The 22,401-nt window shown below is 40.1% G+C and overlaps 1 protein-coding gene across 3 annotated transcripts in view; it reads right to left on the bottom strand.

Annotated features, from left to right (window-relative positions):
• Positions 1-22,401, bottom strand: part of arap2 (ArfGAP with RhoGAP domain, ankyrin repeat and PH domain 2) — a 309,350-nt gene that overhangs the window by 31,734 nt on the left and 255,215 nt on the right. For 2 of the 3 annotated variants that reach the window (XM_060825023.1, XM_060825033.1), the window contains exons 25-28: positions 21,538-21,612; positions 19,944-20,061; positions 17,006-17,134; positions 3,422-3,561 (exon numbers count right to left, since the gene is read on the bottom strand). In XM_060825023.1, coding sequence (XP_060681006.1) covers positions 3,422-3,561; positions 17,006-17,134; positions 19,944-20,061; positions 21,538-21,612 — 462 coding nt within the window. Of the gene's footprint in view, positions 1-3,421; positions 3,562-17,005; positions 17,135-17,549; positions 17,636-19,943; positions 20,062-21,537; positions 21,613-22,401 lie in introns of those variants that run through there. The other variant, XM_060825042.1, reaches the window with a different exon arrangement.

Raw genomic sequence — 22,401 nt, 5'->3', positions numbered from 1 at the left:
GCACTCCCTGATGGAACACGTATCTTTGGCACAAGGGTTATTCTTGCACAAAAATCTAGGAACATGAGGTTATCGCTGTTTGCAGCTCTGTTGTTTTAGCACGAAAGGTGCTCCAACACAGGTTTTCCACATGTAATGAAAAATTTCAAGGTGTGAAGATATCAGAGCCACAGTTGAAATTAAAAGTTAATATTTTATTGCATGGATCAATCAAGTAGAAAACTACTCAATCCTTGAGGAATCTGAATCACATCAAGCAGACAGCCAAAGTACAAATAAAATAACAGCAGGCTGGGAGAAGATCTCAATCCAGTTCGGTCATAATGGAAGTAGGCGGTTATCAGGATCTCTCTGGCGTGGCAAACTAATGCCCTGTCTTCCTTTCTTTGATTGTTACCTTGCCCACCTGAAGATCATCACCTTTATCTTTCTCCTCAGAGGACTGTTCTCATTCATATTTGACATTTTTCCTTTATGACTGATGTTGTGGAGGGCACAGCATACTACTGGGATGTGGGGCATCTTGTCTAGGGTATACTGCATGGCACTGCCTTACCAGTTCTGGTGGCAGCACCTTATCTTCAGAGGGCCAATGGTCTGTTTTACAATAGGCCTGGTTGAAGAGTGGTCAGGGTTCTATTGCTTCTCAATGGCAGCCTGAAGATTTCTTGGACGGGTCATCAACCAGGCGGGGGAGTGAATACACTTTATTGCCCAGCAAACAGCCTTGTATGGGCTGAGGACCTTTGAAAGCCATTGGTACCTATGAGCTGTCCAAGGACTTAAAGTTGTGGCAGCTCCCTGATATTTGGTGAAGGCCTACTTTATTGAGCTATTGTGATTTTAAATGGTTGGAACATTAATGGAGTGGAATCCTTTCCCGTGCACAAATGTGCTGGCTGATGATAGGGTGCTCTAATTGCTATGCAGCTACAATCAGTTGCACCCTGAACCTATGGGAAACAAAGGATGGTTGAGAATCCTCATGTCCTTGCTGCCTGCTCCGAAAGGTTACACCCGAAACGTTGACTTCTCCATCTCCTGATGCCATCTGGCTTGCTGTGCTCTTCCAGCCTCCTGCCTATCTAACCTGCTCCTCCTGTTCAAAGGGAACAAATTGAATTGGTGGCTCTCATGAAGACAGCAGCACTGACATCATGAATTGTCGTGTGTGGGATGTCACTGGGGTCTCCAGATTAAATGAAATTAATCTTTTCAGACATACCAATGGAACAAGTGACAGCTGAACCCAGATCTTCTGGCTCAGAGGTAAGGGTCACTATCACTGCATCATTAAATCCTTTTGGATGCTATGAGAAATGAGTTCAAGTTAAAGTTTTGTGGTCTTTGGAACTCCAAACTTCAATTCTCCACCTCCCACAGCACTTTGCTTTTATTTGTGCAAAATTAGCAAGATACGAATAATGTATATTCTTACTACCTGACAGTAAGAAAGAAAATGACCTTAGCATTTAAGGAAAGTGGACTTAATTGTGACAATTTAACTCCATATCAAATTTTGGATTCGCACTCGACTGAACTCAGCACTCTTGCCATTATCCTTTACACATCAGCGAGAGCAAAATTCTCCCTCAGGGATTACTAAACATAGATGTTCTATCTGTCTCCAGTGCTGTGAAGGATGGGTCTGGCAATGTACCACAGAATGCTCCAGTCAATGAGATTGTGCTGCACCATTTGTTACTCATGGAAAAGGTTTGTGCAGAAAAACACCTTTGACCACAAGTTCACCATGCAGTTGCCCACTAAAGTCCTCAAGGTTCTGTGGTAAAAGAGATAGTGGACCCTGTTGAATGGTTCCAATCTTTACAGGAATAGCATTCCTACATGTACCCTTCTCAGTCCTTAGTTTGATGGTAATTCTTAGTTATATGATTAAATAGACAACAAGAAAAATGCTTTTCCAATGAATAGTTTTTGTTTCATCTAAATGTAATTCATTATTTCCCCGTTATGTCAATCAGGAGAACTCCACATTTTAATTAGTTTGCAAATCTTATATTCTGTATCTAAAGAATTTTGAGACTTCCAAATTAAAGTGTGACCATTTTGGGAACGTTCAGGTATAGATACTATTTACAGAAGCTTAGGTTATAATTTAAAAATACTGAAGAGAAAACACTTCTGTTTGCACTATGATGAAACTGCCTTGCCATTTACTGTCAATGAAAATGGGAGCCAAAGCTTACCAAACAGTTCATTTTAATCTAATTCCTAATGCAGTGATGACTTGTCCTTATAATATGCTGCACTGTACTATACTTTAATCTTTCACCCTGAATAATTAAAAGCAACTGAAAAAATATTATCGACAATGTTTCTCTAACACCTGCTTGAACAATATTCTACATGTTATGTTTGCTTAATGTCAACAGTTCTTTATAAAGCTATTTAAAATGAAAGATTAACAAAACGCCGTTACATCTGTGCCCTACAAGTCTCCTACAAAACTTGGTTTCAGTTTTATTCACCTTTGGAAATCCAAAAATGGTAGGACAATTTAAGGGGACTATAGGAGTTTAAAATGAGAGGGTTGGGGCAGAGATGTCACCTTCCACTTGCGTTACTGTGGCTGAAGACAGTAGGCTTCCATTTGGAGGTTTGCCCTCACCAGCTAACACCCACATTCAGTCATTCCAGTTAGTTCCAGACTTTTTAGCACATTGACCAGTCTTCACTTTTTGCCCCATTGGTTGGGGCTCAAAGCACCGCTGGTAGTTAATGGATATCTGGGGCAAGACATTCCACGTCCAACATTTTACTGAAATCTTACAGTCTGAGAAGTCATATCACTGATGGATTGACTTATCATGCTATTGCTTACCATACCATATTAGATTTTAAGGTGGGATGCTGATTCTATCTTATCCTGCCTCAGCTGTGCAGTATTAGAAGTGGGTGGAACAGAAGGTGAGGAATAGTATCAATCATCTTACACCAATCCAGAAGATGAGCAAATCACTCTCTTGAACTACAGTCTGCCTATACTTACCAATAACTCAGTAATTTTGGACAATTTTCAGCTGATTGATCATTTACCATTCCTCCAACCCATGGTTAAAGGTGAGGAGGTTCATTGATAATTGCAGTTTACTGTCCCATTTGTAACTCCTCAGGTACTGAAGCAGTCTGTGCAGGAATGCAACAAGACCTAGGAAACATTCAGGTTTGGTAAATGAAGAGTAACATTAAAGTATTCAAATTGCCAACAAGAGTCCTGGGAACATATTGGCTGCCTGTCCTGCCCGCTTGCTCAGAGTTCAGAAATAGGTAGACGGGAATCTGTATTCTGAATTCACTTCCAGTTTTGCCTCCCACTTGTTCCAAACCTCTGTGTCAGAGTGCACTAAACTTTCTGGCAATAACTCATAAATAAACAGTATAAAATGTACAGACACACCTTTGCATCCTTATAAAGGAACAGCTTTTCATCCTGCAGGACAAAGTAACGTTCCTGAAATTTATTTCCGGATAACAATCTGGATGGCTCTTCTCTCCATTTTAAAATGCCTGTTTTCACAGAGTCTTTGATATTTTTCACTGTGAAATAAAACATAACTTCAGTTACTTTCCATTCCCATCTCACACTGGCTGATCTGTTCTTTTATGTGAAAATACATTATATTTACATGTAATTTTACATATTACCATCTTGAGCAGAGAAGATTCTAAACAATCTCTCAGAACTTTGCCCCCTGTCAAATATTTAAACAGAGATGTCACAGAATTGATACTGGCTGTAGCATTTTGGTTTGGCTTTTGGTGATATTTACGATATTGGACAATAAACAGTGGGTGTACATTAGAACATACTTTCAACATTGTTATTTAAATTTTAGTATATTTGGACATTATTCATAAAATGTATGCTACAGATTAGAGAATTTGGGCTTATTCTCCCTGAAGCGGAGAAGTTTAAAAGATGACCTTAGTGAGGGCTTAAATTTTGACAGGGTTAAAAAGGATATCCTATCTCCACTATGGGTATGTCAGTAACTTAGGGTCACAGTTTCAAGATTGTCAAGAAGCAAGCTAGGAGTGAGAATAACAGAATGTTCGTTACTCAGAGAGTTGTTAGGATTTGGAATCCACTTCCTGAGACAGTGGTACAGACGGATTCCATTGGCGATTTTAAGAGACAGCTAGGTATATGTTTAAAAGTGGAGACGTTAGAGAGCTACAGAGACAGGGCTGGAGACTAACAGAATAGCTCTTTTGATAGCCATTTATGCTGTACAAATCCATGATTCTAGGATTTTCTATGATTCTCAATTAAATTACTTTATTATCAGCAGAAGGATATTAGGAATTAAGAAATTCTATAATACGCTGTTACATTCACACTGTGGCTCTTTTAAATATAATTAGAGAAGTATCTTGGTTGGATCAAATGTGAATATACTTTTACAACCTTAATATACAGGACTGAAACATTTGGTCTAACCAGGCAATGTTGGCATTTTGTGTTCAGTTCAAACTTACTGCTGTTTTTCCTCAGCTATATTGTTCAGTATAAACTTCTAATTCCTTTCCCCTCACTTGCCTAACCAGCTTTTTCTGGCATACGAGTGCACTATTCACGTCAACCAGTCTTTCTGGTAGAGCTCCACATTTTCACTGGTTTATTAGGAAGCACATTTCTTCTGACCTTCCTTCCCTATTGAATGACTTGTAAACTATCTTAAATGCATGGCTGAAAAGTTTCAAACTTTTAAGCATCTCTAGCAAACCATTCCTTAGTGTTCTCTCTGTCCCACCCTACCTTAAATAAAAGAGACCCAAGCCTGAGAATACTTCTGTGTAATATAAGAATTAGGAGCAAGAGTGGCAATTCATTCCCTGGAGCTTGTTCCACTATTTGATACACCATGGATGATCTCATTTCCACCTCAATCCACTTTGCTGCCTGCTCTCCATATCTTTCGACCCATTACTCTTTAAAAATCTATCTCCTCTTTAAATTTGCTCAATGTCCTAGCATCCACCCCAATCTGAGATAGTAAATTCCACAGAATCATGACCCTATGAGAAATTTTTTTTTATGGGCGGCACGGTGGCTCAGTAGTTAGTGCTGCTGCCTTACAGCGCCAGGGACCTAGGTTCGATTCCTGCCTCGAGCGACTATCTGTGTGGAGTTTGCACATTCTCCACGTGCCTGCCTGGGTTTCCTTCATGTGCTCCAGCTTCCTCCCACACTCTGAAGATGTGCAGGTTGAATGAACTGTCCATCGTGCCAGGTGCATTAGTCAGGTGTAAACATAAGGGAATGGGTTTGGGGGGTTACTCTTCGGAGGGTCTGTGTGGACTTGTTGGGTTGAAGGGCCTGTTTCCATACCTCAGGGAATCTAATCTAAAAATTCTCATCTCTATTTTAAATCTGTTACTCCTTATCCCAAAATTATGACCTCTCATTGTAGATTGTCCCCCAAGATGAAATATCCTTTTTGTTGATAGATATAGAACAGGAACATTGGATATAGGAATAGGCCATTCAGTACTTCTTTCAAGTAGATCATGGCTGACGTTTTACCTCAACTCCATTTTTCTTCACTATACCCATCTCCCTTTATATCCAGGCACCTGTAGTAGTCTCTCTTAAACATATATAAGCACACATTTCTATCCCCGGAAATATTTTTTGCACACTCTCCAGTGCCTCTATATTTTTTCTGTAAATGACTCAAATTTTAGAAAGTACTCCAAACGTAATTAAAGCAGACAGTCTATGTCCTGGTGAGGACGCAGTTACTCAGAATCTCAAATAAAACAAAGAACTGCAGATACTGATGAACTGAAACAAAAACAGAAAATGCTGGGGAAACTGAGCAGGCCAGGGAGCAACTGTGGAGAGACAGCAGAGTTATCGTTTGGTGTCCAATGACCCTTCAGAATGGACAGAGTTGAATGCAAGATGCTGGATATTTTCTTTACTCTGTCAGCTTCAGTTGAATTTATTTCTGTGAGAAGATACTTCTGAGAACAAACACAAACAGGAATACAAAAGGCTTTTCTAATAAAGACACCTAGATGGTGAGTCATGCAATGCTGTCTCAGTTTGAAAAGAACAGAACGAGATGCACTGAACCAAACAGGTGGGCTGACACAGAAAGTATCACCATTTGTGCGGTTGACAAGCATGATGAATTACATTATCTTTCTCAAAATGTCTATTCCTTGATCCAGAACTAAACCTGTCAGCTAAACATTCAGCATACACTCATTATTTCAGCTGGTCAAATTTAGAATGCCTTGCCTTTTAGATTTCATTCAGCACATGCCCAGACATTCTATCACTGTCATAACAACATGAAATTTGTTATGTAATTTTCAGTCAATAGAAACATCCTGGCTATCTGATGTTGCCTTGGAGACTTGAATTGTTCCAAAGTCTGAAACTTTGATTTTGTAAGCTAAATAGTTGGAAGAAACTGCATTTATATGGTGCTTCGCTCCAACAGATGTTTCAAAGCATCTTAAACTTGGTTAAGTACTTGAGGTGTTGTCGTGCTCCAATGCAGGAAAAGTGGCAGCCAATGTATGTTCAGCTAACTCCCACAAACAGTCATTAAGTAATGCCCAGAGTAGACAGGCAGGAGGCTGGAAGAACACAGCAAGCCAGGCAGCATCAGATGGTGGAGGAGGCAGCGTTTCGGGTATAAACCTACTTCAAGACTGATGGCGAATGTAAAGAGAGCTGCAGATAAAGAGGATCGCGGGGGCAGGATGAAGACAAGTAGAGGGTACAACCTGGTTGGTCAGTGGAAGGAATGAATCTGATTGGTGGCAGGGAGCAGTCGAAGGGTGGGGGAGGGGCTGGGAATGGAGTTGGGGAAGGGAGGTTGTTTGAAATTGGAGAACTCAACGTTGAGTCCTCCAGACTGCAGGCTGCCTAGGCGGAAGATGAGGTGTTGTTCCTCCAATATGTGGTTTGGTTCATTCATGGCCATCCTTGGCCTCCTGGGGAGCCTACAGCCCGGAGGACTCAACATTGTGTTCTCCAATTTCAAATAACCTCCCTTCCCATCCCCCTGATTCCCTTCCCAGCTCTCCCCATCCCTTCCATTCCTCCCAGGCACCAACTGGATTCATTCTTCCCGTAGACCAACCAGGTCGTACCCTCTATCTGTCTTCACCTATCCCCACTTGACCACCCTGCCCCACCACACACTTTATCTGCAGCTCCGCCCACACCCATCCCCAGTCCTGAAAAAGGGTTAACCCAAAACGTTGACTTCTCTACCTCCTGTTGCTATCTGGCTTGCTGTGTTCTTCCAGCCTCTTGCCCTTCTACTTTGGATTCCAGCATCTGCAGTTTTTTTTTACTCTAATGTAATAATGACCAAACAAATCTTTTTTTGAGACATTTGAGTATCGAATAAATATGGTCAAGACAAGGATATATTCACTGCTGATCTTCAAAATAGTGCCATTAACTCTTTACTGACGAACTTGCGCATGCCCTATAGCTAATGTGAAATCCCTCAGTTCTGCTAATACTGATGGTGTGGGATTTTTTTAAGTCCTAAAACAAACTGCCTGGTTGGAGATTTTGCAATCACAGGGAAATCTGCTGAGCAGTTGGGAATATTTTGACTGTTAAGTGCTTAGCGTTTTGACAACTTCAAATGTCACTATTACATTATCCATTGTAAAAACGAGGTATTTTAATTACAGTGAATCATTACACAGTGCTGAAAAAAATAAGTTGACTATTTAAATGTTGAGCTGCATTACAGTACATTTCCCTTTGGAGTAATGACATCAAACTGTATGTTATGAGAAGTCCTGTCCTGTTTTAAATTGAGATTAAAATGTCAGGAGATGTTTGCTATTGCTGCTGAGACTATTACAAATGCTCAACTGAATTTCAAAAGATCTGGAACCCACTATCTCAGCATGGGGCTGTGTTTACATTTTAATTGAAAATGTGTTGCTGGAAACGCACAGCAGGTCATGCAGCATCCAAGGAGCAGGAGATTCGACGTTTCGGGCATGAGCCCTTCTTCAGCCCTTCCTGAAGAAGGGCTCATGCCCGAAACGTCAACTCTCCTGTTCCTTGGATGCTGCCTGACCTGCTGTGCGTTTCCAGCAACACATTTTCAGCTCTGATCTCCAGCATCTGCAGTCCTCACTTTCTCCTCTTTACGTTTTAACTGACCATTTTAGGAGGTTATCCGAGGATTATCTGTCGTTGATGAGTTTGTGAAAGAAATGTTTGTTTTTAAAACAAATAAGCTCTGCAAGGATTTATAAAGTTAAAAATCACACAACACCAGGTTATAGTCCAACAGGTCCACTGGCATCCCCAAATCATGAAAGGATTTACTTCTTATTTTATCTGATGTGGGCTTTGCTAGCGAAGCCAACATTTGTTGCTAATCCTAGTCACCCTTGAATTGAGTGCCTGTTGGGCCATCGTACAGGTTGATTAGGGAGCAATTACACCATCGTGAGCATAAAGTTAGAGACAAAAAAGGGGTAAGAACAGTGGATTTTCTGCCCTGAAGTGAACTATATGGAGGATGCAGGGTTTGGAGGTGGACTCAGAATCTGAATGCCACGGAATGCCCAAGTTGCATTTCTTTGGCCTCAAAGTACAAAAAAGCATACGAGTTTATCCAATTCACTCATGGGAGGTGCACATCACTAGCTGAGCCCACATTTATTGCTCACCTCCTGTTGTCCTTGAGAAGGCATTGCTGAATGCCCCTTGAACCACAGAAGTACATATAAAGTAAGTAGGCTTATAATGCCATTTTATTCACAGCTTATGCTCTGCTAATGTATTTAAAAAGATACCAAACATTGGGAGCGTTTAAAGCAGACTTATCAGAATTATACCAAAGGTGAATAGCTTTGTATCTATGGAGACAATATAAAAACTAGAATTGATTGTTTTAAGGTTAAGGGCAGTTTTAATAGACATAGAGTCTTAGAGATGTACAGTATGGAAACAGAACCTCCGTCCATCTCGTCCATACTGACCAGATATCCTAAATTAATCTAGTCTCATTTGCCAGCACATGGCACATATCCCCCTAAACCCTTCCTATTTATATACTCACCCTTTCAAGTGCTGTAATTGTACCAGCCTCCACCATTTTCTTTGGCAGCTCATTCCATACATGCACCATCCGCTGCATGCAAAAGCTACTCCTTAGGTCCCTTTGCAATCTCTCTCCTCTCACCCTAAACCTCTGCTCTCTAGTTCTGGACTCTACTACCCCAGGGAAAAGACCTAAGTCTATTTACCCAATCATGCCCTCATGATTTTGTAAATCTCTGTAAAGTTAATCCTCAGTCTCTGATGCACCAGGGAAAAGTCACAGCCTCTCTACATACTCAAAACTTTGAGGATTTTTTATGATTCGGATCTATTCACTTTCCACATAGGTCACAGATTTAAAATAATTTGTGAAAGGACCACAGGGGAGATGAAAACTTCTTTTCCCTTACTTATTCTTTCATGGAAATGTGAATTATGGGCAATTCAAAATCTTCTCTTTGGATGACAGTATTGAGTCGCCTTCAGGAACTGTTGCAGTCCACAGTGCTACTTGGGATGGAGTTCCAGGACTTTGAGCCATCACGGTTGAAGGCGGTGATGCATTTCCAAGTCAGGACTGTCTGACTTTCAGGAGAATTTGCAGGTGGTGGTGTTCCCATGTAATTTCTGCTCTTGTCCTTCAACATGGTAGAGGACACAGGTTTCGAACTTGCTGCTGAAGGACATTTAAAACATTCTGCAGAGCAACATGTAGTTGGTACACGTTGCTGCTACCATATGTGAGAGGTGAGAGGAGTATAGGTGGATGGGATGCCATTCATGTGGACTGCTCTCTCTTGGATGCTAATAAGTCAAGAGTGTCGTGCAATTGCACTTATCTATGCGAGTAGAGATTACTTCATCACAGACCTGACTTGTGGATAGTGGGCAGACTCAAGTAAGGCAGGAATTGAGCTGTTTATTGCAGAGGTTCCAGTCTCAGGGCCACTGTTGCTCCAATTTATTTATGTGACCAGTTTCTGGCGAAAAGGTAAAGTGAGGACTGCAGATGCTGGAGATCAGAGTTGAGAATGTGGTTCTGGAAAAGCACAGCAGGTCAGACAAGGTCTGAGGAGCAGGAGAACCTGCTCCTTGGATGCAGCCTGACCTGCAGTGCTTTTCCAGTACCACATTCTCGACTCAGTTTCTGGCCAAAGGTAACCCCGAGGAAGTTGGCAGAAAGTATTCTGCATTGGTTATGTTATTGAATTTCAAGGCAAGGTGGCTTGATTCACTTAATTGAATGATCAATGCCTGGAACTTGTGTGGTGCGGTGTTATTTGACATGCATTTCTCCAAGCCTGAATGTTGTCCGGGTGTTGTCATACATGGATAGGAACAAGCTTCAGTATCTAAGGAGATACTAACTGTGGTGGCATTGTTCATTTGTCAATAAACATTGTCTTTTCTGACCTGATGATGGAAAGAAAGTTCTTGATGATACTAATGAGATGGTTGGGCCTACCTGAGGAATTTCTGCAGTGATGTCCTGACACTAAGATATTTGACTTTCAGGATTTCTTTCTTTGTGTTAAGTATGAATCCAACCAGCAGAGGGTGCCGTCTCCTTGGATTCCCATTGTTTTCAGTTTTGCTTGGACTAGGCCATTTCAACAGCATAAGATTATCGATGAGAATGGAAGCTGAGCCCTCTGTGTAACTCTTTCATAATATAGGTGCCCCACCTCACAACAAAACAGCACAGTTTCTAATCCTAGTCATTTCTCCTGCTATTACACTCATCTCCATTTCCTTCTAAGGATTTCCACTCCCTCAAGTCTAAGGCATGTTCATTTGAAAAGATATGGTAAGCAAGTTGTTTAACCTCTCCCCATAGCTTTGGCAGAATCATGTAAAGCACATCTACACCCTTCCCATCGACTGAAATGTTGCTCACTATTCAAGGAACATCTTGGAAGGCAAATATAACTCCCTATTTCTCAAGTCTGTTTTACCTTCAGCACCAATGCTATATATGAGCAAATAGAGTCATAGAGATGTACAGCATGGAAACAGACCGTTCGGTCCAACTCGTCCATGCCAACCAGATAACCCAACCCAATCTAGTCCCACCTGACAGCACCCAGTCCATATCCCTCCAAACCCTTCCTATTCATATACCCATCCAAATGCCTCTTAAATGTTGCAATTGTATCAGCCTCCACCATATCCTCTGACAGCTCATTCCAACACATTTTCAGCTCCCAACTCCTGTACTCAATACTCTGACCAATAAAGGAAAACATACCAAACACCTTCTTCACTATCCTAGCTACCTGTGACTCCACTTTCAAGGAGCTATGAACCTGCACTCCATGGTCTCTCTGTTCAGCACCACTCCCTAGGATCTTACCATTAAGTGTATAAGTCCTGCTAAGATTTGCTTTCACAAAATGCAGCATCTCGCACTTATCTGAATTAAACTCCATCTGCCACTTCTCAGCCCATTGGCCCATCAGGTCAAGATCCTGTTGTAATCTGAAGTAACCTTCATCGCTGTCCACTACACCTCAAATTTTGGTGTCATCTGCAAACTTACTAACTGCACCTCTTATGCTCGGATCCAAATCATTTATGTAAATGACAAAAAGTAGAGGACCTAGCACCGATCCTTGTGGCACTCCACTGGTCATGGACTCCTTTGTTAAAAATACTGAGGTGAACAGATCAGCTGCATTTGCCGCTTTCTTTCCTTCCACTGTAGCACTGTGCCAACGTTTATTTTGTCCTTGCCCTGCCTGAACCAATTGCTTTCTTTAACTTCTTTTCTGCCAGTTTTTCCTTCTAGGTTCCTTCTGCACCAGAACAATTCTGTGTTCTTCCTTATCTTTGTACATTCTGTGGCCACAACTTTCCCAGGTATCCAGGTTCAATCAACTCTGGTGTCATGAGCATTAGGTCGATAAGATCATGAGGGAAATGGAAGGGGTGAGTAGCTAAGGTTTTTTCCTCAGGGGAGAGGAGGCCAAAACTAGAGGGTTTAAGGTGAGAGGGGGAAGATTTAAAAGGGACCTAATGGGCAACCTTTTCATGCAGAGTGTGGTGCATATATGAAATGAGCTGCCAGTGGAAGTGATGGGATGGGCACAAACACAACATTTAAAAAACATCTGGGTGGGGATATGAATGCAAAGGGTTTAGAGGAATGAGCCAAATGCTGGCAAATGGGACGAGATTAAGATATCTGGTTGGCATGGACGAGTTGGACTGAAGGGCTTGTTTCTGTGCTGTACATCTCTATGACTCTACAATTCGACTCACTCCAAGGTTGTTCAACATGCCTTCAGTTACCCAGACCCTAAGCTTTGGAATACTCTCCTTCCTTACTTCCCTTCTTTAAATTGCTTCTTACAATCTAATCAAGCTTTTTAGTTATCTAATCTAATTCAGTGCTATATTTTGTTGTATAAATTCTTCAGACCATCTTCTCAAGGGGAACCAGGGATGGGCAATAAATGCCAGTGTTGCGCACCTCCCACAAACAACTGAAAAAAGAAGCACTTTGGGGCATTTTATTACATTTATTTAGCACCTTCTAATGGAAGTTGTGGATGCTGAATTCAGGAGTATCTTATGGTTAGTGGGGAATGGCCAGTTCTGAAGAAGAGTTACAGCAGATTTAAATATTAATACTGTTTCTTTCCCTTTACAGATTGCCAGACCAGCAGAGTTCCTCCAACATTGTCGGTGTTTATATCTTAATCTGGTTAGTTTTTACAGAGCTGTAGAAATGTTTTGTTACTCAGCTGTCAAGGAGAATGATGTCCAATGAAAAATACATCATTAATATAAAAATACCATGCATTTAAAAAGAATTTCAAAAGAACAAAAGGGATATAAACATTAATTATTCATTTTTCTGCTCTAAATTTTGAAGACTGTAGCTACCAGCCATTAAATTAAAACACTTTTAAGATTTCCAAATAAATTCACTGACACGAATATGAGTAAAATACTGTTCACCATGACAGAAGCATTCAGTTGTAGAGATGGAAACAACCATGCAATTTTTGATATCCCAGTGCCGCAAAACAACTCTAAATTTTATTGATAGCAATGTTCCCAACTTGGTATTTTGGATGTACATCTGCATTACTGAGAGTCAAACATTTTCCATTTTTCTACATTTCATTTGACAGGTATGATTATGAAGCTGCTGACTTATCAGTTTGGTTGGTAAAATACTTCTGATGAGAAAAAAAAGATTTTAAGTAAGATTGAAAAAGGCTGTGTTGCCAACATCTTCAATGGTACTGTTGATTTATTGTTGATAAAACACCTACACTCAAATTAATACATAGATAATACTGGATTCAAAATCTGCTCTTTGCATTACCAGGACACAAAGACTGCCTTGTATCAAATCACCAGGAGGAAGGTGATGGTGTTGTGGTATTGTCATAGGACTAATAATCCAAAGAGTAAAAAGTGAGGTCTGCAGACGCTGGAGATCAGAGCTGAAAATGTGTTGCTGGTTAAAGCACAGCAGGTTAGGCAGTTAGGTTATGCTGCCTAACCTGCTGTGCTTTAACCAGCAACACATTTTCAGTAATAATCCAAAGACTCAGGTAATGGTCTGGGGACCTAGATTCAAATCCCACCATGACAGTGATGTGAAAAAGTATGAAATTTAAAATAAAACTTATTGATAACTACAGAACCATTGAGTGCCAGCAAGTATAGGAACTGGTGAATAATAAAGATGAATGCCTGGCAGAAGATTTGGAACAGGAGGGAGGTGTTGAGATTCCTGAGTTTATCTTTGGTTGTAGTGGGACCTGTAAAAGGTCAGATGGGTTGTACTCTGAACCAGAAATACACCATCATCTGCATGGGGAGGTTAACTAGGGCAGTTGGTTTACAAGAGGGAGTGGTGTTCTAACATTGATCAAGGAGTTAATTACTGCAATGAAGAAGGACAATATCTTAGAAAATTCCTCAAGTGAGGCTATATGTGTAGAACTTAAAAACAAAAAGGGACCTCAAATGCTGGGGGTGAACTGTAGACACCCAAACACTCAGGGCAAGGTGGAAAGACATTTATCAGAGATGGTTAAAAGTATAGGGTAATACAAGGAGGTGATTTGAACTTCCCCAATATTAATTGGAATAGAGAATGTGTGAAAGCTTTAATGGGGTCAGAATTCTTAAAATGGAGCCAGATCTTTTTAAACCAGCACATTGAAAATCTACAAGAGGGTTGGTACTGGACCTACTTTTAGGGAACAAAACTGAGCTAGTGGTAGATATGGCTCTGGAGATGCATTTTCACTCTACTGACAATAAATAACTCAATAAGATTTAAGGTAATTAAGAATAAGGACAACAATGGACATGAAATAAAGTGCGTGAATTGAGAGAAGGCCGATTTTAATAAGGTTACACAACACCAGATTATAGTCCAACAGGTTTATATGGAAGACTAGCTTTTGGTAGCTGCCTGATGAAGGAGCAAGCTCTGAAGGCCAGTGCTTTCAAATAAACCTGTTGGACTATAATCTGGTGTTATGTGAGTTTTAATTTTGTCCACCCCAATCCAACACTGGCTGCTCCACATCATGATTTTAATAAGACAAGACAGGAACTGGCTAAAGTGGACTGGGTACAGCTACTTGCAGGAAAATCTACATCAGACCAGTGGGAGACACTCAAAAAGAGGAAGAGTGAGAGTGCAGGACCTATACAGGTGAAAGGTAGGACCAGCAAGTCCAGAGGGTCCTGGATGTCAAAGATTATACAGGAAATGTGAAAACACACTGGCAGATAATATTAAGAAAAATCCAGTTATATTTTGTAAGTAAAGGAAGAGCCAGGGAATAACCATAGAAAGCGTACAGCCTATTAGGGATGTGTGTGCGCATGCACGCTTATATAGCCAGAGGATTCACAGCTGAGGTTTTAAGGAGTACATTGCCATCTGTATTCACTATAGAGAAGGACAACACAGGCCTAGAAACTAGAGAGAGGGTTTGTGATATACTTGAACTGAGGGAAGGAGGTAGCATTAGCAGATTTAGTGGGCTTGAAAGTTGATAAATCTCCCAGGCTGAGATCAGATGTACCGAACGCTGCTGTGGGAAACAAGGGCAGAAGGTGCAGTGTTTCCAACAATAATTTTCAAATCTTCTCTGGCCACAGGAGTGGTGCTCGAGGACAGCTCATATCATACTACTATTCAAGGAGGATTGTAGGAATAATCCAGGAAAATACAGACCAGTGAGTCTAAATCTGAGATAAGGAAACAATGTGAAAAAATTCTGAGGGATAGATTTCATTTGCTCTTGAAGAGGGTGTGGATTAATCAAGAGTAGTCATCATGGCTTTCTAAAGGAAGGATCATGTCTAACAAACTTCAATTAATTTTTGAAGGAGGTGGCTTGGTGTTGTTGAAGGTAGTACATATCAATGTAGTCTACATGGGCTTCAGTGAGGCTTTTGATAAGGTCTCACATGGCAGACTTGTTAAATAGCTAAGAGCCCATGAGGTCCAGGGCAATTTGAATCCAATATTAGGTTTGTGGCAGGAAGCAGAGAGAGATGGTCAAAGACGTTTATGTGACAGGAAGCTGTACGTCCAGTGACATACCACAGGGTTCACTTGTTATTTGTTGCCTACATTAATGACCTACATGAATGTAGGACACATGATTACTAAGTTTGTAGATGACATGAAAATTGGTGATATAGTGAATAGTGAGGAGACAGGCAGACATAGATGAGCTGGTCAGGTGGGCAGAACAGTGGCAAATGGAATTTAAACCTGAAAAGTGTGAGGTGATGAATTTTAGGACAACAAACAAGGAAAAGGAGGACATGTTGAATGTTAGGGTCCGAGAAAGAGCAGAGTGTCAGAGGGACTTGGCAGTAATACAGGTATATAAGTTGGTTAACCTTTTGAGACAAATGCCTTTAATAGTCAAGGCACTGAATACAAGCACAAGGAGGTTATGATGGAGCGGTATGTAAGATTAGTTAGGCCACAGTCATTGTGCCAATGCATAGTTCTGGTCACCACACTACAGGAAGGATGCGATTGCATTGAAGAAGGTGCAGAAAAGATTCATCCAAATATTGCCTGGGCTGGAGTGATTCAGCTATGAATGATGACCAGATAAGGTGTGTTTATTTTCCTCTGAACAGAGAAAGCTGAGGGGTATCCGATTGAGGCGGATAAAGTTCTAAGGGAAGAAAACTTTTCCCCTAGTACAGGGGTCAGCGTCCAGGAGGCACAGTTTTAAGGTAAGGAACAGATGATTTAGACAGGATTTGAAACTTGAAACTTCTTCATAAAGAGGATTGTGGATATTGGCAACTCAATGCCTAAATCTATGCAGAGGAAGGAACACTGAAGACATTTAAGAAGCATTTGGATGAGCATTTAAAATGCCATAGAATAGACTATGGCCAAGTTCTGGACATTAGAATAAATGAATGTTTGATGACTGGAATGGATACAACAAGCTGAAGGGCCGCTTTCATGACACTTTCATGAAAGCACATAATCTGTTTCACCAAAAACATGGGACACTATCTCTCATCCCTGTTCAAGCCATTCCACATCCTGACACAGTCACCTACTGGTACTTGTCATCACTGTTATCAAATTCCGAGTATTCTCAACTTAATTATCACATCATCATAACCACCCAGACTTCAACAACTGCTGGAGGGCTGTCACCACCTTCTCAAGGCAGCTTAAATGGAGTTTTGCTAGTGGCTCCAATGTTAGAAATAGACAGCAGCATTGTTAATAGGCACACATTAAAACCACCTTCCTCGATACAAATTAAATGCATGTTTAATTGGGGAGCTGTCTGGCAGTGGAATTCGAATATGCTGTCAGCAAAACGGGTTGACATCTATTGAGACTTCCATTCCAGACGTTTGTGTGGAGTAGCCTGATTTCGATAAAAGACAAGTAAGAACAGACACTCATACCGAGGTACTTTTTGATGGCTTTTGCAGCTTGAAACTGTTTTATGATCAAGTAAGCAGATTCAGGCTCAGGCAGTGTGCTCCACTGGAGAACCTGTTCCAGAACATTCTCTTTGTAGTGCAGTACTCGTTCTGTGGAAGAGGAAATGTAAAAAAAAAATCAAATAATGCACAATGATGTTCATTAATATCATAGTTATTCCCACAAGTTAAATTATAAGCCAGAAATAAGCTATGATTCATACTAAATATATACTTAGATTAAAGTAAACCAATTTAATGATGCTCTATAATATTAGCCATCAGTCGTACATGACAATTCCTGACAAAAGTCTCTCAAATATATGACTTATCTTCCTTCAGCAAAATAGATCACTTTATAACCATTTCTAAATCGATTGTGACTTTTTTTAGTCCAGCTCCTAATTGGTTGAGATTCTGTTGTCAGACATAACTTTCAATACAAGGATCACTTAAACAAAGCATCCTAATATCATAAGTATTACAATACTACCTGTCCTCTTAATGCAAAGAGGGGTTTGTGGAAGGTTAGAATCATTGTAAGGCAGACCAAGAGGTGAGTAACATTGGAGTATTCCAGGTGCAGTCAGGTCAGGATCACTGTGAAACAAACTGAGAGGAGTATGAAACAGGTCAGGATCACTGAAGTGAATGAACAAAGGTCAAACTGAGATGTCACTGGAAGCTACAGGTTAATTTTATAGCGATGACAGTTTCCTTTTCTCCAAAGTTAGCAAGTTAGTCTTAGGAGCGGGACAATAAAAAAAAAATATTTTGTTAATAAATATTAAGTAGAGAATTTCAATTAAATCACTCTTATATTAAACTGACAACATAAGAGGGAAAGCAAGTCTTAGTTAATTCATTTATTGAATGTGTGCATTGCTGGCCAGTTAATAAAGCAGAGCTGAAAATGTGTTGCTGGAAAAGCGCAGCAGGTCAGGCAGCATCCAAGGAACAGGAGAATCGACGTTTTGGGCATAAGCCCTTCTTCAGGTTTCCTGGGTTCTTGAAGAAGGGCTTATGCCCGAAACGTTGATTCTCCTGTTCCTTGGATGCTGCCTGACCTGCTGCGCTTTCCCAGCAACACATTTTCAGCTCTAATCTCCAGCATCTGCAGTCCTCACTTTCTCCCAGTTAATAAAGCAGTCTAGAATCAGCCACATTGCTTTGGGCCTGGAGTCATATGTAGGCCAGACCAGATAGGGGTGACAGTGTCCTTCCCGAAAGAACATTAATGAACCAGATGGAATTTTCCGACACTCAATAATTTCACCACCAGACTCTTAATTCTAGATTTTTGTTAAATTCAAATTCCACAATCTTCTGTGGCAGGATTTGAACCCAGGTCCTCAGGCCATTACCTAGGTCTTTAGGTTAATGATCTTGTAATAATACCACCAGGCCATTGCCTCCCCTTAAAGCTAGTAAGTCTTTATCTTTTTCCTACTAAGTTGTATCACATAATAGATAGAGAGATGCTAAGACAGTTCAGGTCTTTGGAGTTGACGTACTGTTCCATGAGAAATGGACAGCCCTTTATACAGGAGGTGTCATCAGCTGCAATAGCTTGAGTTATATGTTTGGGAGCTTGATCAACAACTTGAATCACAGTAGCAAATTGATGAAGTGTAAAGCTTTTGAATTAAGTTATTATAAATGTGGTTACACTGCAACCTCAGAATATGCAGAGTGAGGGGAAACAGGTAACCACTAAGCAACCAAGAAGAAATAGGCAGATAATGCCAGAATCTCCTCAGGGCATCTCACTCCCCAACTGGTATTCAGATATACATACTCAAAGTGGTTGTTATCTGGGAAGTGCAGCCAGAGCCAAGTCTCTGACACCAGGGCTGGCTCAACTATACTGGAAAAGCCATACTGATTGTTAGGGGAGCAGATTAGTATTTTTCCCAACACAGACATGAATCTGGATATTAAGTTGCTTCTCTCGAGCTGGGTCAAAGATGGCAATGAATGCTGTAGAATACCCTGAAGGGCAGTGGGGGATGGTTTGGTGTACAGCTAGCTGATGTGATCCGCAATTATAAGGCAAATGGCTCATATCTGCATGGTACTGACCTATTGCGAAGGATAAAACCTGCAATCAGAAGTTTAAATGTTCTGTGTACATATTGCAGATGTCCAGACATGGGACTTCCTCAGGGTACCAAGGTACATAAATAACATAAACTGAGTTGGAGACCTCTCCCCATATCAGAAAAATTGGCCAATGACTCCTTGCCCAAGGCATGGGATCCTTATGGCATTATTGTGGCAGTGAAGAGAGAATTTTGAAATACAGGTGGCTATGCTATAGTTAAGGTGAAATGCTTTATGAATGATCATTCAAAATTTTACAAAGTGTTTCCTCAACTGACGATGGCTTAGTGGTACTCAGTCCTTGTGTAATACTGTACTAGATGATTACAACCAAATTGGATGAGTCCCCTATTTTCATCACCTACTATATTTCAAATAGCAGTCATTGGCAGAGGTTTTTTGAGAATGTCCTGATGTTGTGAATATTTCATATAAGTGATGATTGATATTACAAATGGCTCGAGTCTCTAGCTTGGACAAGAAAGGAAGATATGCTCGGAATTCTAAACTAAACATTATTCAATAATTCGTGCTGATAATGATGTTATATGGGTGTCATATAAAGGCAGAATCTGACTCAATTGTGACAGCCAGCAAATACCAGTAAACTTCTTATAGTAATGAAGATTATTCATTTCACTAAAAAATGCAAGGAAAGGAATGGAGGCAATGAGGAGGAAATAATAAGGAGAATAATAAGGAAATAATAATTAGTTTTCAATTTGTTTTAAGATTAAATTTTGTCACCCACACAGTAGTTTTAATATGCAACTGCATGTTACTTAGCTTGCTATATTTATTTTAATTAATGTCTTACCAAGTTCTCCATTCTCTATAACTTCAAACGTTGTCCAGAGAATCTTCTCATCAGTGACAATGTTCTTCATTTCCAGAACTATATAAGTTAATTCTTCTGCTGTCATGGTCGGAGACACCTGTGATCCATGATGTTAGAAAAAGCCTTAGTTTCAAGTGAAATTAAAATCTGCTCACACTGAAAAATATTATTAAGTCTGTTAAAAATGCAATATCCAAAATATGTTGTCAGCATGAACTTCCAAAGTAGTTTCAATTTAAAAGGCAAATCTGATCTCATTTGCTATGGTTTTCTCTTAAATCACATGCACACCACTTTTGTTCTTTCATTTAGTTTAGGGTGTAAAACAGTTTCCTTTATTGACATGTAGCAATGCTAAGAATCTCATGGTGTTTTTGGAGTAGTTCCCCAGTCAGATGGCAAGCATTTCTCTGTCAAGCAACACTGTTAAAAAAACATTTGCTGCTCTGCGATCTCATCCATGTTGTTAGATTACAAAATGGTTGCTGCACTTGCCTGTGCAACAACAATGTTTTTTTCTCAAAATAGCTTATTGTACTCTGAAACATCTGTGACAGGTCCATGGCTGCACAGATTTGTAACACTACTATGTAAATCATAATGGACCAAATTATTTATATGAGCAAACAGTACTACACAGTTCCTCACTACAAATAGAATGATATCAATAACTCACACACATCCAACAAAATGTTCTATAATCCCAAAAGGGTTCACCGTATCTGTTATTAATGAGTACATTGATGCTGAGAATTGTACTATTGCGAGGAGTGACCATGAGCATCTGAAGTGTAATTGAAAGCTCATGGTTCATACACGTTTCTTTTGAAGGAAGCCTGTCTCTTTATGCCTTGTCTATCTATACGTCCAATGCCACAGCAAGGTGGCTTGCTCAGAATACTCCTCTGAAGTAACCTTGGTAATCAATGTATCAAATTGGTCTTCAGTACTTCAAGGCGGACAAGGGTAACCAGAGAGTGGCGGTAGGCACTAGCTTTGCCAGCAGAATGTTTACCTTGGGAGTTCTTTTTTTTTAGTTTCTAATGGAAAACTTGATTAATTTACAAAATGTGAGAACATCTTTACTTATGCAATAAATTTAGAATTTCTTTGCTCCTAGCTGACATTCTTCTACTGATCACAATGCAACAATGATTAGCAACATTTTTGATGCTATTTACTTGGCATGACTGCAAAGTTTCTTGACGTAAATGTTTCAATGAATTGCATACTATCGGCATTATAGTCAGCAGGAATGATGTGAGATGCAGGGCTGAGTCACCATTCTCTGTCTCCCTAATTATGGAGGAAGTTTGAGCAACCAGCTGTTGATGCGATGAATACACAATCTCCTTAACTTTAATAAGCTCCATTCATCTTGGAAGGTTTTTTTTCTGGTATCAAAACAGCACAAACAGTTTTGCATCAACTGTGTTTGCATGAATATTCTGTGCTTTGAAGTTTACATTAATTAACTCCAATTAAGCAAAGGTACATTTGAAAGTCAAGAGACCAAGAGATATAATATTCTACCGGCTGTACAGAAGATTTCATATTATAACCAAACACCTACCCTAATTATGCAGCAACAATCCGGTTCCTTTTTCCCCAGGTAGACTTCAATGATCAGATCCCCAGCTTGTGCAACCTAAAGGAAACAGTTTCCAGACATTTCATTATCTCTCAGCATCAACTAATACTTTTACTGACAATTTTTTAAAAATAGTTTTAGAATCTTTAACCACCAATATTTTTTCAAGTTACATTTATTTTGAATATTGTTTCAGCAAAAGTAAAGTGATGTGGTATTTTTCTGGAAACCATAAACTTAAGAACTAACAGCAGGAGTCAGCAATTTATTGCCTCGAGACAGCTCCACTATTCAAAATTATCATGGCTGATCTCATCTTGGTCTCAACTCATTTTCCTGCCCAATCCCCATACCCCCTCACATCATCACTAATTAAAAATCAGTCTCCTCCTTAAATTTTCTCAACGTCCTGTAATTCACCGTATTCTAGGGTTGTGAATGCCACGGATTTGTGAGCTTTTTGAGAAAAGTGATTTCTTCTCATCTGTTTTAAATCTTCATATCATTATCCAAAACTATGTTCTCTTATTTTGGATGTCCTCCAAGGGGGAACATCACGTTTACTTTGTCAATCCTCACGAGCATCTTGTATACCTCGACCTCTTGTTCTTCTCAGGTCTGGAGAGTATAGGCTGAAACTGCTCAATCTCTCTTCATAAGACAAACCCTCATTTCTGGAATCAATCTTGTGAATCTTCTCTGAACTGTCTCCAATGCAAACACATCCCTCCTTAAGTAAGGGGGCTAAAACTGTATGCTTACTCCAGGTAAGCCTATGAGCCATTAGAGAAAGCAATATATACAAAACAATATTTCAAGCAGTATGGTTGAAGGTTGTGGCTATTG

This window comes from Hemiscyllium ocellatum, chromosome 1 (genome assembly GCF_020745735.1).
Source record: "Hemiscyllium ocellatum isolate sHemOce1 chromosome 1, sHemOce1.pat.X.cur, whole genome shotgun sequence".
Classification (NCBI taxonomy): domain Eukaryota; kingdom Metazoa; phylum Chordata; class Chondrichthyes; order Orectolobiformes; family Hemiscylliidae; genus Hemiscyllium; species Hemiscyllium ocellatum.
Note: the sequence above shows the minus strand (reverse complement) of the source record. Positions and strands in the feature narration are given on the sequence as shown.